Here is a 13568-nt window from a genome sequence, read left to right on the forward strand (position 1 = left end):
CCAAGGGCGGGAGAGCCAGCCTTCCATCACCGGCCACGCCCCCTCCATCCCACCTCCCACTACAGCCCCGCCCATGGGCCGAGCAACCCGCACAAGACACGCCAGAAAACTTGGCCACACCCCTAGCGATTCTATTGGCTGGAAGGCCGTGGGAAGCTACAATCGTAAACCAATTGAAACGTAGAGTCGGCCTCTTGAAGGCGGGGAAACAGCGCACGCTTCCTCGGTAGCCAATAGAAAAGCGAAATAGCGAAGCGCTTCCTGAAGTCTGGGGTCGGCTAAAGATGGCGGCCGCCGCAAGGGGTTGGAGCGACTTACTCAGGTGAGCAGTCGGTGGTGTGGGCTCACAGGTTTCTGTCTTGCGGTGGTACTTGTCCGTCTACGCAATTGAAGTTTGCGGGGAAGCGATTTCCTTGTCACGAATGTACCCTATTTTCTTAAGGCCAGTGAGCGCTCTTTCACTTTGGGGTCTTCGTGGTGGACTGGAGCCGGCTGGGTCCAAGACTCAGTTTACCGCCTTTTTTTCGCCTGCCCCTTTGCTGGCAAAGGGGTTGAGTTTCCCTCTCTTTTTCAACTTTTTCTTTCCCTTGTTTGCACTCCATTAATCTGTTAAATTATTCCTGTCTGTTCCTCATTTTCCAATCTGTCATGTCTGTCTTTTTGGTAAAGAAAAAGGATCTTCCTTCTCACTAACGTACGTCACTTAAATACAAAGTTTTTGTTGAATCCCCTGCTTCTTGATCGTCCACTGCTCTTTATTTCTAATTAATGTAAGAATAGTCATATAAAATACTACTGCATTTATCGTTATTACATAAGTAATGAATGGTTTCTTACAGAAAAACTAGGAAATGAGCAAAAATGAAAACTGGCCAGGAATGCTGCCCTCCTGGAGATAACGACTATTAACATTTGGAAAAGTCCTAGACTTTTCCCCCACGTTTGTTGTTGAACGGGTGCGGTATTTTACTTGTCTTGCCCTGCACTAATAAAACAGGAAGACCTAGTCTAGTCTATTCTATCTAACCAGTTCTTTTAACACCTGCGTACAGGGTGGGCAAAAGGAGGTTTACAGTTGTGCATATGAAAAATAATGCAGTAATTACTACTCAGGGATAGTATAAGAAGAAACTGTTTTTGCCTGCTCACACCTGTAAACCTACTTTGGCCCTGCCCTTCTAGTTCAAGTTGAAATTTTATAATTAACAAAATAGCATCCTGAATAGCAGTATTTACATATTCTCTCCAAAATTCAGGTATTGTTCACTTTTGTCCCTTTTGTATTTCAAATTCTGTAATGATTTTTGAAAACATTTTGAAAGGGAAAGTCTGTTTTCAGAGCCTTCATATTCTTCCCTGTCATTTGAAATATCCCTAACTCAATGTTTTGCACATAAAGATGGCTAAATAAATGTTTGCTGGGTGAATGACTCTTTTTTCTAATTTGGTGTAGTATCACAGAAAAATACCCCCAACTCTCTGAAAAGGCTATTAGAATATTCTCCCTTTTCTATATATCTGAGTGAGTCTGTATTTTCTTCATATACGTGAACAAAACAACATATCAGGTTGAATGCAGAAGCAGATCCAAGAAGCCACTGTCTTCTGTTAAGCCAGACATCAAATTGATTTGCAAAACGTAAACAGTGACGTCCTTAGTAAGTTTTCTTTTTTGGTTTGGAAAATACAAGGTTCTTTAAAATAAAAATGTTAACAAGTAATGGGTTTGTCATTTTTTAATGAATTCATGTGTATTTGTAATTCATCAGCTTTCATTTCTAATATGCTAAATATTGCTAGATATAATCATTGTAAACCAGTGGTTCTCAGTAGGGGCAATTTTGCCCCTGGGGGTCGTTTACCGGTGTCTGAAGGCGATTTTGATTGGCAGAGTGTCACTGGCATCCAAGAGGTCAAGGCCAGAGATATGGCTAAACATCCTCTACTGCTTAGGACAGCCTCCACAGCAAAGAATTATCTGCTCCAGAATGTCTACAGCATCAGAGTTGGGAAAACCTGATGTTAAACAAGAACTATATGGGGCCCACGGTAATTTTTGAGTATAAAGTTATCCTGAGTTCACATCATTTTAACAAGTGAAATACCTCTTCAAGTGAAGGGCTTGATCACAATAAGGAACTCCCACACGAGAAATTTATTTCAAACCTGAAGACCAATAAGATACTTATTTTCCAAAAAAAGTTGTGTGTTCTCTACACATGACAACGAAAACTACATGACTACACAGTACACACCCACATTTGCTTGGGTCGCTGAGCAGCCCGAGCCCAGGCTCCTGCTCGGCACCGCGGACAGACTGAGAGCCTGCATGTCTGTCTGTTCCCCCCCAGCCTGTCTCCGCCCCCCTGAAGCACACTCTGACTCTGCATTTCCCCTGGCCCCTGGCTTTTTACTATTTTAGTATTTTATTGTTTTTGTAACTTGTAAGCCCCTCCACTCCTTCATAAAGGGTAGACGTGGTATTATAAACACTAAGTTGGAAACCAACCCTAAGAGAAAGAGATTATGAGAAATTATTTCGACATAATTTAAGAGACGTCTGAGGAGGCAATAAAGTTTTGCAGTCAGTCGACCCACATCTGTGCCCAGACTGTGGGATGTGGCGGTGAGCGAGGCTGGGTCCGTGTCTTTGCAGAGCCTCGCCCGGCCCACCTGGCAGTCACAGAGGACCTCCCGGCAGGAGTGTGGGAGTGGGTTCACTAATGTGCGTGGGTGGGGGAGCATCAGTGGGTCTTCGGCAGCTCATCCACAGGAAGTAAGGGAAGGCACTGACTTTAGGGTCGTGTGGACAGATCAAATGCAGACCTCAGACTAGAAACGGAGAAATTTAAATTCCATTCCTCTCGCCTCAGACATTGTTCCACTTGTTGTGAAGTGAGAGAATAAAAGGGATGCACTGTTTCCCAGACTTTTAACTAATGGAACATGAATCATTCAAGAAGACATTTTGGGCCGTCCCCTATTGTCGCTTTGATGGTCAGGTGCTGGTACTAATGTCATGTTGACATTAATGATTGAATTTCTATTAATCCTTTAACACATATGCTGAATTAGGGGAAAGGTAGCTCAACCTTGATTTTTACTGTTGATCAGAAAGGAAAAATACATAAAATTGTTAACATTAACTGTGGAGATTGGAATTAAAGGGGACTTACACTTTTATCACTGGATATTTTGTCACATTAGAATTTTAATAATTGAGTGTTTCATTAGCAGACTTGAAAGCTATAAAAATTTTCTCTGTTACTAATATGTAATATATAAAGTGGATATGTACTTTGTAGTCCTATTTTTGTTTAATGGACGTTATATCAAGTTCCACCTTTTCCCTCTTGTTTCAGGTTTTTTTATTCATTATTCTTCCCTGGGCTAATCGTATGTGGAACTTTATGCTTGTGTTTGATCTTTGCACTTTGGAGAGTCAGAGTCGCGCTACAGAGAAAGAAAACCTCAGCACCAACTGGCCAAAAAGTGGTGGTCGCCTTCTTCCATCCCTACTGCAACGCCGGCGGAGGCGGGGAGAGAGTCCTGTGGTGCGCGCTAAGAGCCCTGCAGAAAAAGTGGGTATGCATCCTCTTAGCTGATTTGTTATGTTGCTGTCGTCTTTTAAAGAATCAGGACCCAGAATGAGTTTGTAATACCACATTCTCTAGTACCACTTTCATAGCCCGGAGTTCCCTTTCTAACTGAACAGCAAGTTCCATGGAGCACTCTGCTCCGTGGTGGCACCCCCGAAATAACCTTGACGAAGCATCTGTTTGATTCTAGTTCTGATAGCATTATCGGTTGGGCAGTCTTCAGTATGTTGCCATCTTAGAAAGAATAGGGTGTTATATATATATCATTTAATGTTTTAGGCTTTTTCCTTCTCACACCCATCCCCAAAGTATTTTTCCCTTATAGACTTTAGATATCCTCTTAGAAAAGGCATAGTAAAATGCAAGTTCCATTATTGTTTTATCGTATGAGAAAAACTATGGTCCACCCATCCATGGTTATTCTGCTCCCTGGCAGGTGCCCGTCATTTAGTTCCAAACCTTCACAGGTGATTCCCGTACATCTACATTTCTGTGTCCTTGGGACATCCTGGCTGACAGCCACCACCCCTGTACTTCTTCTCTCGTCTTCCATCTTCCGTAAGTGCCTAAATCCAAAGAGTTTTCTTAAATCCCAGCTCCATTCCCACCTCCTTGAAGCCCTCCCTACGTTAATCTGCACTATCCCCGTACCTCTGTGGAGCACCTTTGTTCTCTCCGACGAGACTGTCTAACTCCTGAGGGCGGTGGCAATGCTTTAGATTTGCACACACACTCCCCAGCAACCCCTGTCCTCCCTAACTCACCTACAAGGTACAGAAATCCAGATGATGAGGATGACACAGAAGATGCTTTTTCATCTTGCTTTGGCAGCATGTTGTTTCTCACCTTCTCTGCTCCTTCACACACACTGCGCTCCAGCAAACCGACTGGGCGCATCACGTTTTCTCCAGATTCCTTGCCTTGTCGTATGGCGTTCCCTTTTTTCTTCAAATAATTTTTTTCTCTTCAGTTAATTTCTACAAGTCTTTCCTGACTCAGCAGAAGCTACAGTGTGCTTTTCACTCGACCTAGCAGTATTCGGGGGGACCCACTCGGTTTCAGGTGCTGCAAAAGGAATCAAAAGTAAAGGGGCCCCTGGCTGGCGTAGCTCAGTGGATTGAGCGTGGGCTGCGAACCAAAGTGTCGCAGGTTCGATTCCCAGTCAGGGTACATGCTTGGGTTGCAGACCACAGCCCCCAGCAACTGCACATTGATGTTTCTCTCTCTTTCTCCCTCCCTTCCCTCTCTAAAAATAAATAAATAAATAAGAAAGTAAAGGGGGAACAAAACAGACCAAGTCCCTGTTGCAGACCTGGGACTTGGAGAGAGACAAGATAATGAGCAGAGGAGAAAAGTATCAGATGGTGAGAAACGTTGTGTAAGAAATTAAAGTAGGATAATACAATAACAAAGTACCTGTGAGTGAGGATAGTTTGAAAGGCCGTATGCCCTCTTGAGGACGGTCACCCTTTAGAGGGCGGTGTCTGAAGAGAGGTGTTTCAAGAGGCATTGACCCAGATGTACAGACACAGTGGACAGGGCTTGTCTTAGGCAAAGATAAGCCTTTTAGTAAATAAGACGCAGGCCTGGGGCAGGACTGAAAACCCGCCAGGACCTGCTCAGTTAGGAATTTGTGATCAGATCAGATCATCTTTTTCACCCCCAGGGAGTTAAGCAAAGAGGTGATATTCTGATTACCTCTTGCTGCATAACAAGCCACCCCAACATGTAATGCCTTCAGAATTTGTTGTTATTTCTCATAGTGGGGGGCCCGATGGGACCTGTTTCGAGTCCCTCGTGCTCCTGTGTCACAGTCACAACAAATGGCAGCTGGGGCTGGAGTCAGCAGGAGGCTTTCCCCTCACATCTGCTTCCTGGGCCGAGAGGACTGGACCAGCTGGGGGCGGTCGGGCATCTGTCGCCTGGCAGCCTCTCCTCCGGGTGACCACCTTGGGCTTGCACACACCACGGAAGTCGCAGAATAGTTGGGCTTCCTGTATGACAGCTGACTGCCCTGGAGTGGAATAGAAGCCGCATAGCCTGGGGTCCAGGAACTGGAGCAGCTGGGCCATATCTTGTTGGCAGGAGCAGTCGCAGAGCCCACTGTTGCTCCAAGGGAGGGGACCTAGAACCCACCTGCGAATGGGAATAGTATCAAAGACTTTGTGGCCATCCTTACGCTACCAGCAATGACATTCCTCTTCACATTTTCAAAGGGCCATTCTGGAAGCTGGGAGGGGGCTAGGGAGGAGCAGTTCAATGCCCATCCTTTGGACTTGCCCAGAACTGTGTGGCTCCTCATCAACACACAGCACACAGCTGTGCAGTTTATGTGCCTTTTCTCGACTGGACTGAGCTCCTTGAGGATAGAGACTCTCATCCTTGGATCCCCAGAATCTAGGAGCTGATACTAGATATTTAACGTTTTGTGACGTAAAGAATAATTACAAACACAGTAAGAGGGAGGCCGAAGCATTAAAAAGTCACCGGAGTACACTTTTACATATTCCCATCATCATTATTATTATACGTCTCATTGCGACGCAGGCACACGATCTGGGTTTTAGATCCTCCTTGCCTTTCCCAGAAAACACTGGGAAGTGCTTTAGCGTCCACGGGCCTGTGTAAAGGTATCTTTAGTGACTCTTGTTTAGAGTATTTTATTAGTATTTTGTTACCATTTTTATACTGAGAAAGTTGTCAAAGTATTTTTTAATTCTTGAAAACGTAAACGTCTCGTTTATAAATCAGCAGTTTTGTTTGTGTCTGCTCTCTGCGAAATGCTTAGTGGGGGAGGCAGCCAAGAACTACAAGTCTCGCTGGAAAGACGGTAGTCCAAACGCGATGAGTGAAAAGCAGCGGGAAACATTTTTTTTAGTCTGAAAATAAGCTTCTAAGATTGTGAGAAAAAACCGCCTACAACTTGTGGCTTGATTTCGACCTAAACCAGTGAACTCCCTGGCTCCTCTGTCCTAGGTACCCCTCGGCCGTGTATGTCGTTTACACCGGCGACGTCGGTGTCAGCGGTGAGCAGATACTGGAGGGCGCCTCCAGAAGGTTCAACATCAGACTGCGTCTCCCGGTGACGTTCGTCTTCCTGAGGCGACGCCACCTCGTGGAAGACTCCCTGTACCCCCACTTCACGCTGCTGCTCCAGAGCCTGGGGTCTCTGCTGCTGGGCTGGGAGGCGCTGACGCAGTGCGTCCCCGACGTGTACATCGACTCCATGGGCTACGCCTTCACGCTGCCCCTGTTCAAGTACGTGGGCGGCTGCCGCGTGGGAAGCTACGTGCACTACCCCACGATCAGCACGGACATGCTGTCCGCGGTGAAGAGCCGCAGCGCGGGGTTTAACAACGCGGCCTTCATCGCCAGGAACCCCGTGCTCAGCGCGGGGAAGCTCCTCTACTACCGCTTCTTCGCCCTCCTGTACGGGCTCGTGGGGTCCTGCAGCGACGTGGTCATGGTCAACTCCTCCTGGACTCTGCAGCACATCCTCTCGCTGTGGAAGGTCGGGCACTGCACGAACACCGTTTACCCGCCCTGCGACGTGCGGGCGTTTCTGGACATCCCCTTGCGGGAGAAGAGGGCGGCCCCGGGGCATGTACTGGTGTCCGTGGGCCAGTTCAGGCCCGAAAAGAACCACGCTTTGCAGATCAGAGCCTTTGCTAAATTGCTGGGCAGGAAGAAGGCCGAGGCCCCCCCTTCGCTTAAGCTCGTCCTCATCGGAGGCTGCCGCAACCAGGACGACGAGCTCAGGGTGAACCAGCTGAGAAGGCTTTGCGAGGAGCTGGGCGTTCAGGGGGAGGTGGAATTTAAAATAAACATTCCGTTTGAGGAGCTGAAGAACTACCTGGCCGAAGGAACGATCGGTCTGCACACCATGTGGAACGAGCATTTTGGGATTGGTGAGTCTGTCCTCCAACATGTCTGGATAAAATGAGCACATCCTGGCAGGTTTGCTGTCTTGTAAACAAGCTCAGACACAGAGAGGTGGAGAATGTGCCCAAGTTCAGTCACACGGTAGAGAGGGAGAGGCCCCCTTTCCAGCCCAGGCAGCCCCTGCTCTCAGCCACCACGGTCCTCTCCCCGCCCACCCCCACCCCCATCTGCAGCTGGGGCGGCTTCCTGCGCCCTGCCCCGTCCCCCCGCGGGACCCAGCGCGACTCCCTGGGCGAGGCCCGGGTCTGGGCATCTCGGTGCAGCTTCAGTGCGTCTGTCTGCATCAGACACTGAGCACTGCTGTCTTCGGGTGGCCTTCTCGCCGGAGCTCTCTGCCGTGTTTATTAGCCCCGTTCTCAGTCCCGGAATGGCCTCTCCTGTCCTTCCGGCCAGGTCCCATCATGAGTGCTCAGCTTCAGCCTCCCTGCCCCTAATGTAGCCTTGTATGTCCTGGCACTGATCGCTCTCTCTCCTCTGACCTCCCGTTACGCCCGCATTTTGGTGTAAAATCAAGTACTGGTTTGTGTCTAATTTGGTTCAACTTGTCACAAGTGCCTGCTTGTGCCTCACACTGCAAGGTGTTGGGGGAAATACACGAACAAAAGTGAAGGCTCCCACGCTGAGGCTACCACTTCTCTCGTACCCTTTTCCATCCCTAGTCAGTAGCACAGCCCCACGCTCAGACGTGCGGCGAGAACTAGGCGCAGACTTTCTGTGCGGAGGCTGATTTCCCGAGCGTCCTTCCTCGGAGCGTGTGGAGCACCACCGTGCGGGCACTGGCTGGGTGCCGGGAGTGCCTGACGAGTGGGAAGTGCCCGTGGCGTCAGGGGCCCCCGGCTGTGAGCGGCACAGACGCATTAGACAGCCCCTGGCTGTGCCGTGGCCGAGTGCCGTGCGGGGTGAGGTGGAAGCGCACACAGGAACACCTGGCACGGTCTCGTGGGGTCGGGCAGCCGTGGCCCGGGAAATGGCGTGACTCGGCTGGGACCTCAGCAGCAGTGAGAGGTTAGCCATGCAGAAGAGCGGAGGGCAGCCAGCAAAGGGCCGGCACACCATGGGGACAGGCATCAGAAAGGGGGCACTGGCAGGCACGTTCCAGGACCAGAGTTCAGTGCGGCTGGAGGGCGATGGAGGAACCCCGAGGCAGTGTAGACGTGACCTGCAGCCAGCTCCCGTGGCCATGTTAATCCAGTGGGAAAAGATGCAGAGATTTTGAGTATTGGATTTAAAAGCTTTCTGTTTCCTAAACGTCACTGTGGCTACAGTACCGGGAATGGATGGGTGAGGAGGGCAGGGAGGGCAAGGCTGGAAAGGCAGGAAGACGGCGGGGGGGTGGGGGGGGTGTCACTGCAGCAGCCTGGAGGGTGGGTGGTGGGCGCTGGCACTCTGAGCAGCACGCCACAAAGTGCTGAGCAAGGGCTGAACTGAACGGGATTGCTGCTTGCTGGGCTGCTTTAAGTGAGGGGCGAAGAGCAGTCAGAAGGAACTGCCTCGGGTGTTACCGTGGACGGTTGTGTGAACGGTGCATCCACTAGGGAGGGAGCCCTGGGGAGAGGCGGGTGATGCGCCGCCAGGGTCCGAGCGTGTAGAGTGTGCGTGGTCTGAGGGGCGTGTGCGGGTGTGCCTCCCGCGGGCACTCGTTTATATGAGTCCGAAGTACGGGAGAGGGACCTGATCTGGGAACGCACCCTGAGGAGCAGCTGTCGTCCAGGCAGGTCCTGCAGCCCGCGTGGCTGTGGATAAGATGGCCCACAGCCGTGGTGCGAACTGCTGGGAACGGTAGCCACTCAGAGGAGGGCAGAGGAGGGGGGCCGGCAGGGGGGCAGAGGAGAAACAGGGGAGGAACACCGGCACGGTGCAGTGCCCTGGAGGCCGAGGGAAGAGAGAGTCTGCGGAGAAGGAAGGGCAGCAAGGTCCCGTGCCTCCGAGTTGCTGGGCCAGAGGGAGGAGGCACTGGTCGGCGCCCTGGGCGAGGGCGGTTTGGTGGAGGCGTGGGAGCAAGAGTTGGACTGGGGTGGGTTGAGCGCAGGTGAGCCGGTGGGGTTTGCGCAGACCACGCTGTTCAGAAGTTCGAGTGAAAGGGAGAGGGAAGAAGAGACAGCAGCAGGGGAGGACTCAGGACCTGGGGAGAGTGAGGGAGTTAGTGCACGCCCCTTGTGTTTTGTTACCGTCGCTCTTTAGGGGGCCAGAGGGGAGGGAGGGGTGGAGAATCCTGGAGGGAGGCCGTGAAACCGAAGGACTGAGGTCCCTGAGGAATGCAGGAGTGGTGTCCGGCCTTGAGCAGGTCATTGTGGTGTAATCCCTCGTTTTCAAATAAGAACTCAAATACAACACCAGCAGAAAAGTCCGTTCCCCAGAGGTTTCCCCAGTGTTGAAGAGACCGTGCTCATTACATTTCTCATCAGTCCCTTAACATTTCTAGAGATCTCTGCCCATTCTTGTTCTTTTGAACACGTCCAAAACTTAGCAGACCGCGTGGTTTCGTGTCTTCCCCAGGCGTCGTGGAGTGCATGGCGGCCGGCACCATCATCCTCGCGCACAACTCGGGGGGCCCGAAGCTGGACATCGTCGTCCCTCACGGAGGGGCGGTCACGGGGTTCCTGGCGGAAGGCGAGGACGACTACGCCGAGACCATGGCGCACATCCTGTCCATGTCTGAGAAGGAGAGGCTCCGCATCCGGGGCAGCGCCCGCGCCTCCGTGGGCAGGTTCTCCGACCAGGAGTTCGACGTGGCGTTCCTGGCGTCCGTGGAGAAGCTGTTTAAGTAACGCCGCGTCTGTGCAAGCTAGATACATCATATAATGTGTTAATGCTTATTTCTGAATTCATTCCATCTCGTGATAAAGTCGGCCTGGGCATAATGCCCTTGAGACATAGAGGCAAGGTATTTATTTCAAGGACAAAAAGCAAAATTACCTAAATGGAAAAGGTAACCTTGTATGTTTAAGTGTAAAAATTTTAGATCCGTGCTTAGTCTCAAAATCTGAAAAATATGTATTTTAAAGGGATAAAAATAGATACTCTTAATTTTGGTAGAATCCATATTTTTCAGGTCTCACGTGTCCAACCACTCTTCCCTAGTAACCAGGAAAGAGAATTTCCTTTTAGGAAAAAGGAAATGTTGAAAGAAAAATGGAGGACCGATCAGTGATTAGTACTTTAGAGCTGTTCTGACATTTCTGAAACATTTCGGAAGATTCTGGTCCATCCACATTTTGAACAGTATTGTAGAGGACCTCTTTGAGTGCATCCAGTGAGTTTCTTACAAGGAACAGGGTTCTCTAGGCAGGCCCAATCGCGTTTCAGTCGAAAGGCGAGCCGACTGCGACTGCTCCGCGGGTGTGCAGGGCAGCAGCCGGAGCCCAAGGTGCTGCCGGGAGCTTCCCCAGAACTGGTGTTCGTTCCAGGCGCCGGGCCCAGGGGTCTGGGCCCCTCATTGCCCCTGGGCATTTCCGCCCTGCAGGGGCCGGGAGTCAGCTTTACGACGTCCTTCAGGAGTCTGAGCGAGAGCATCACCAGTGGCTGTTTTTCTGATGGCGAGACGACGGGATGTGCAGACCCAAGTGCACGGCCCCTGGGCGCAGCCTCGCGCATTCCAAGACCACCAGGGGGCGTTTTGAAGAGGGCGCAGGACGAGCAGTTAGACTGCCGCGGCCTGACCTCGGCTTCGTCTTCACAAACCTCCCATCTTCTGACGGCAAAGCTGTTCCCTCCTCCTCCTCCTGGGCCTCACCCACAGCCTGGACACGGCGGTGCCCGTGCTCGCTGCCTTTTCAAGTCCTGGTGCCACATGGCGAGGAGGTGAAGTACTTTGGAGATGACAGAAGTCCCTTTGATTGAAGGCGCCTGCTTTCTCTGGCAGGCCCCGGGCCTCTCCTCGGCCTCCAAAGCCAGCAGCACCAGGCCACTCCCTGTCTCCTGCCTTCCCCCCCTTCCATTGGGCCCACCTGGGCAATCCAAGCTGAGCCCCCTGTTTGAAGGCCAGCTGAATTCCATCTGCAACGTGAGTTCCCCTGTGCGTGTGACATCACATGCTCACGTTTGGAGGGGGAGGCACGCTGCTCTTCGTGACACACGTTACCTGAAGAGTGTCTTAAATTTTAAAGTGAAAGCAATACTTTCAACGCCCAGAATTAGTTCTATTGTCTACATTTAGAGAGGGAAAGTAGGAAGTCCTTTGGGTTACTGGAAAAGCCTTAGAATAAACAAGAACTTAGGACCTGTACCCGAACAGACACTGTACGGACAAAAAAGGTCTGTGGGCGAAAAGGGGCCGCACGCGGAACCTGCCCAGTCAGGGGAGGCCTGCACGGCGCCTTACAGACTCCGAGACCTAAATGGTCTGAGCTCAAACTTTCTAACAAAAAGCGGTCCACGGCAGGTAATCGCCTCCTAGGCTGGTGTGTTTCCCCTAACGGAGGTCAATCTTTACCTTAACTGAGCCCGTCGATTGTGTCGTTGCATCTACGATAACATACCTTTGGGATGTCAGATTTCCCCTCTCCAGACCCTCCCAAGCACAGGCACAGAGCCAGGGGGAGACCACACATCTCACTGATACTGTTACCGTGTTCATTATTGACTGTTAACTCCCCCGTGCCCATCTGTGTGGAAGTGTCTATCATTTTACTTTTTATCCAATCCCAGAGGTTCCCCCCAATGCACCTTGGCTTTCTCCCGCCTCCCTAATCCACCACCAATGGATTTCTTGTAAGCCCTCTACACTTCCTGCTTTGAGTGTAAAGTATAAAATAAGGTGCTAAACTGCCGTTCATTCCCCAGGGCATTTCTCAGTTTGTTGAGATACTGCTTCCCGGCAACTGTTGTCAGTTTGGCTCGAATAAACTCACAAAAATTCTCTATGGGTTTTAATGTTTCGTATGTTGGCAAGATACTAATGTATGGCTTAAAAAAAAACCACACTAATCGCACTTGCATATTTTGACTGGTGGTTGATGTTCCTTGGTCTCCATCAACAATAAAAATTTTCCTGTTAGATAAAGTAGGAACGGTCTCCACACCTCCCTTTAGCTCTGCGCATTCCTGCACGCTCCGCCTCTCTGGCCCAAGTTTGCAGTGTCCGTAGAGAAGCTGGAAGCCGCCTCCTTTTTGTCCTCCTCTTCGGAAGCGCTGAGTTTCTCCAGGGATTCTACTACTGCATTTCTCAACTCGTCTTCGGATTCCTCAAAATTTCTGAAATAATAAACTCAGTAAAAATCAGTCTCATCATACCATAACACTGAAGAATAATACATAGGAAAATGAGTTTCCCTTCTCATGCCCCACCCGCACCTGAGCAATATGAAAGTTACATTTTTTAAAAGATTTTATTTATTTATTTTTACAGAGGGAAGGGAGGGAGAAAGAGAGAGAGAGAGAAACATCAATGTGCAGTTGCTGGGGGCCGTGGCCTGCAACCCAGGTATGTGCCCTGACTGGGAATTGAACCTGCGACACTTTGGTTCGCAGCCCGCGCTCAATCCACTGAGCTATGCCAGCCAGGACTGAAAGTTACATTGTTCACCCAGGTAACAAATTACTGATCATACCAGTGTGGTTTTTCTAGGGAAGACAACCAACGTTAGGAGAATCAGCCCTCTGTTCAGCTGGTCTTGCGTTCAGCAACCTTCATGACAATGTATTTATTAATACCCACTATTCTTACGTGTAAAAAGAGAAGCGAGAAGAGGACATAGAAGAAAACATGCCGCCGAGTGAGCCCTCACCACCTGCCAGTCACTGACCCAGAGCGCCCGCCACCAACTGTCTCCTCTCACACGAGCCAAACTGGAGGCGGGCGTTATCACCAGCAATTGATACGGAATCTGGGCTCAGAGAGAGGAAAGCACGTTCCCAAGGTCTACAGCTACTGATTCGTGGGGGTAGGAGTTGGAATTGTGTGCACGGCTGCAACACGGATGCTTCGAGAAGGGAGGAAGGCTAGAGCCGGAGAAAGCCATCGGCAAGACCACTCGGGGAAGACGCACGTGAACAAGGCTGAGGAAGAGCGGGTGAGAGCCAAGAAGG

At 50.4% G+C, this 13568-nt stretch overlaps 2 protein-coding genes across 2 annotated transcripts in view; one reads left to right on the top strand and one right to left on the bottom strand.

Moving 5' to 3' along the window:
• The first annotated feature begins 267 nt into the window (after positions 1-267).
• On the top strand, positions 268-12259 carry ALG11 (ALG11 alpha-1,2-mannosyltransferase). Its single transcript, XM_045839212.1, has 4 exons — positions 268-322; positions 3363-3581; positions 6576-7507; positions 10038-12259. Exons 1-4 carry the CDS (start codon positions 285-287, stop codon positions 10307-10309), a joined length of 1461 nt encoding a protein of 486 aa, XP_045695168.1. The 5' UTR covers positions 268-284; the 3' UTR covers positions 10310-12259.
• A 1-nt stretch (position 12260) lies between these two features.
• The window catches only part of NEK5 (NIMA related kinase 5), a 48829-nt gene continuing 47521 nt past the window's right edge, over positions 12261-13568 (bottom strand). Inside the window, 2 exon segments of the mRNA XM_045839211.1 lie at positions 12261-12592; positions 12595-12734. Coding sequence (XP_045695167.1) covers positions 12261-12592; positions 12595-12734 — 472 coding nt within the window.

This window comes from Phyllostomus hastatus, unplaced genomic scaffold (assembly GCF_019186645.2).
Source record: "Phyllostomus hastatus isolate PE091 unplaced genomic scaffold, TTU_PhHast_1.1 phas_contig_29, whole genome shotgun sequence".
Classification (NCBI taxonomy): domain Eukaryota; kingdom Metazoa; phylum Chordata; class Mammalia; order Chiroptera; family Phyllostomidae; genus Phyllostomus; species Phyllostomus hastatus.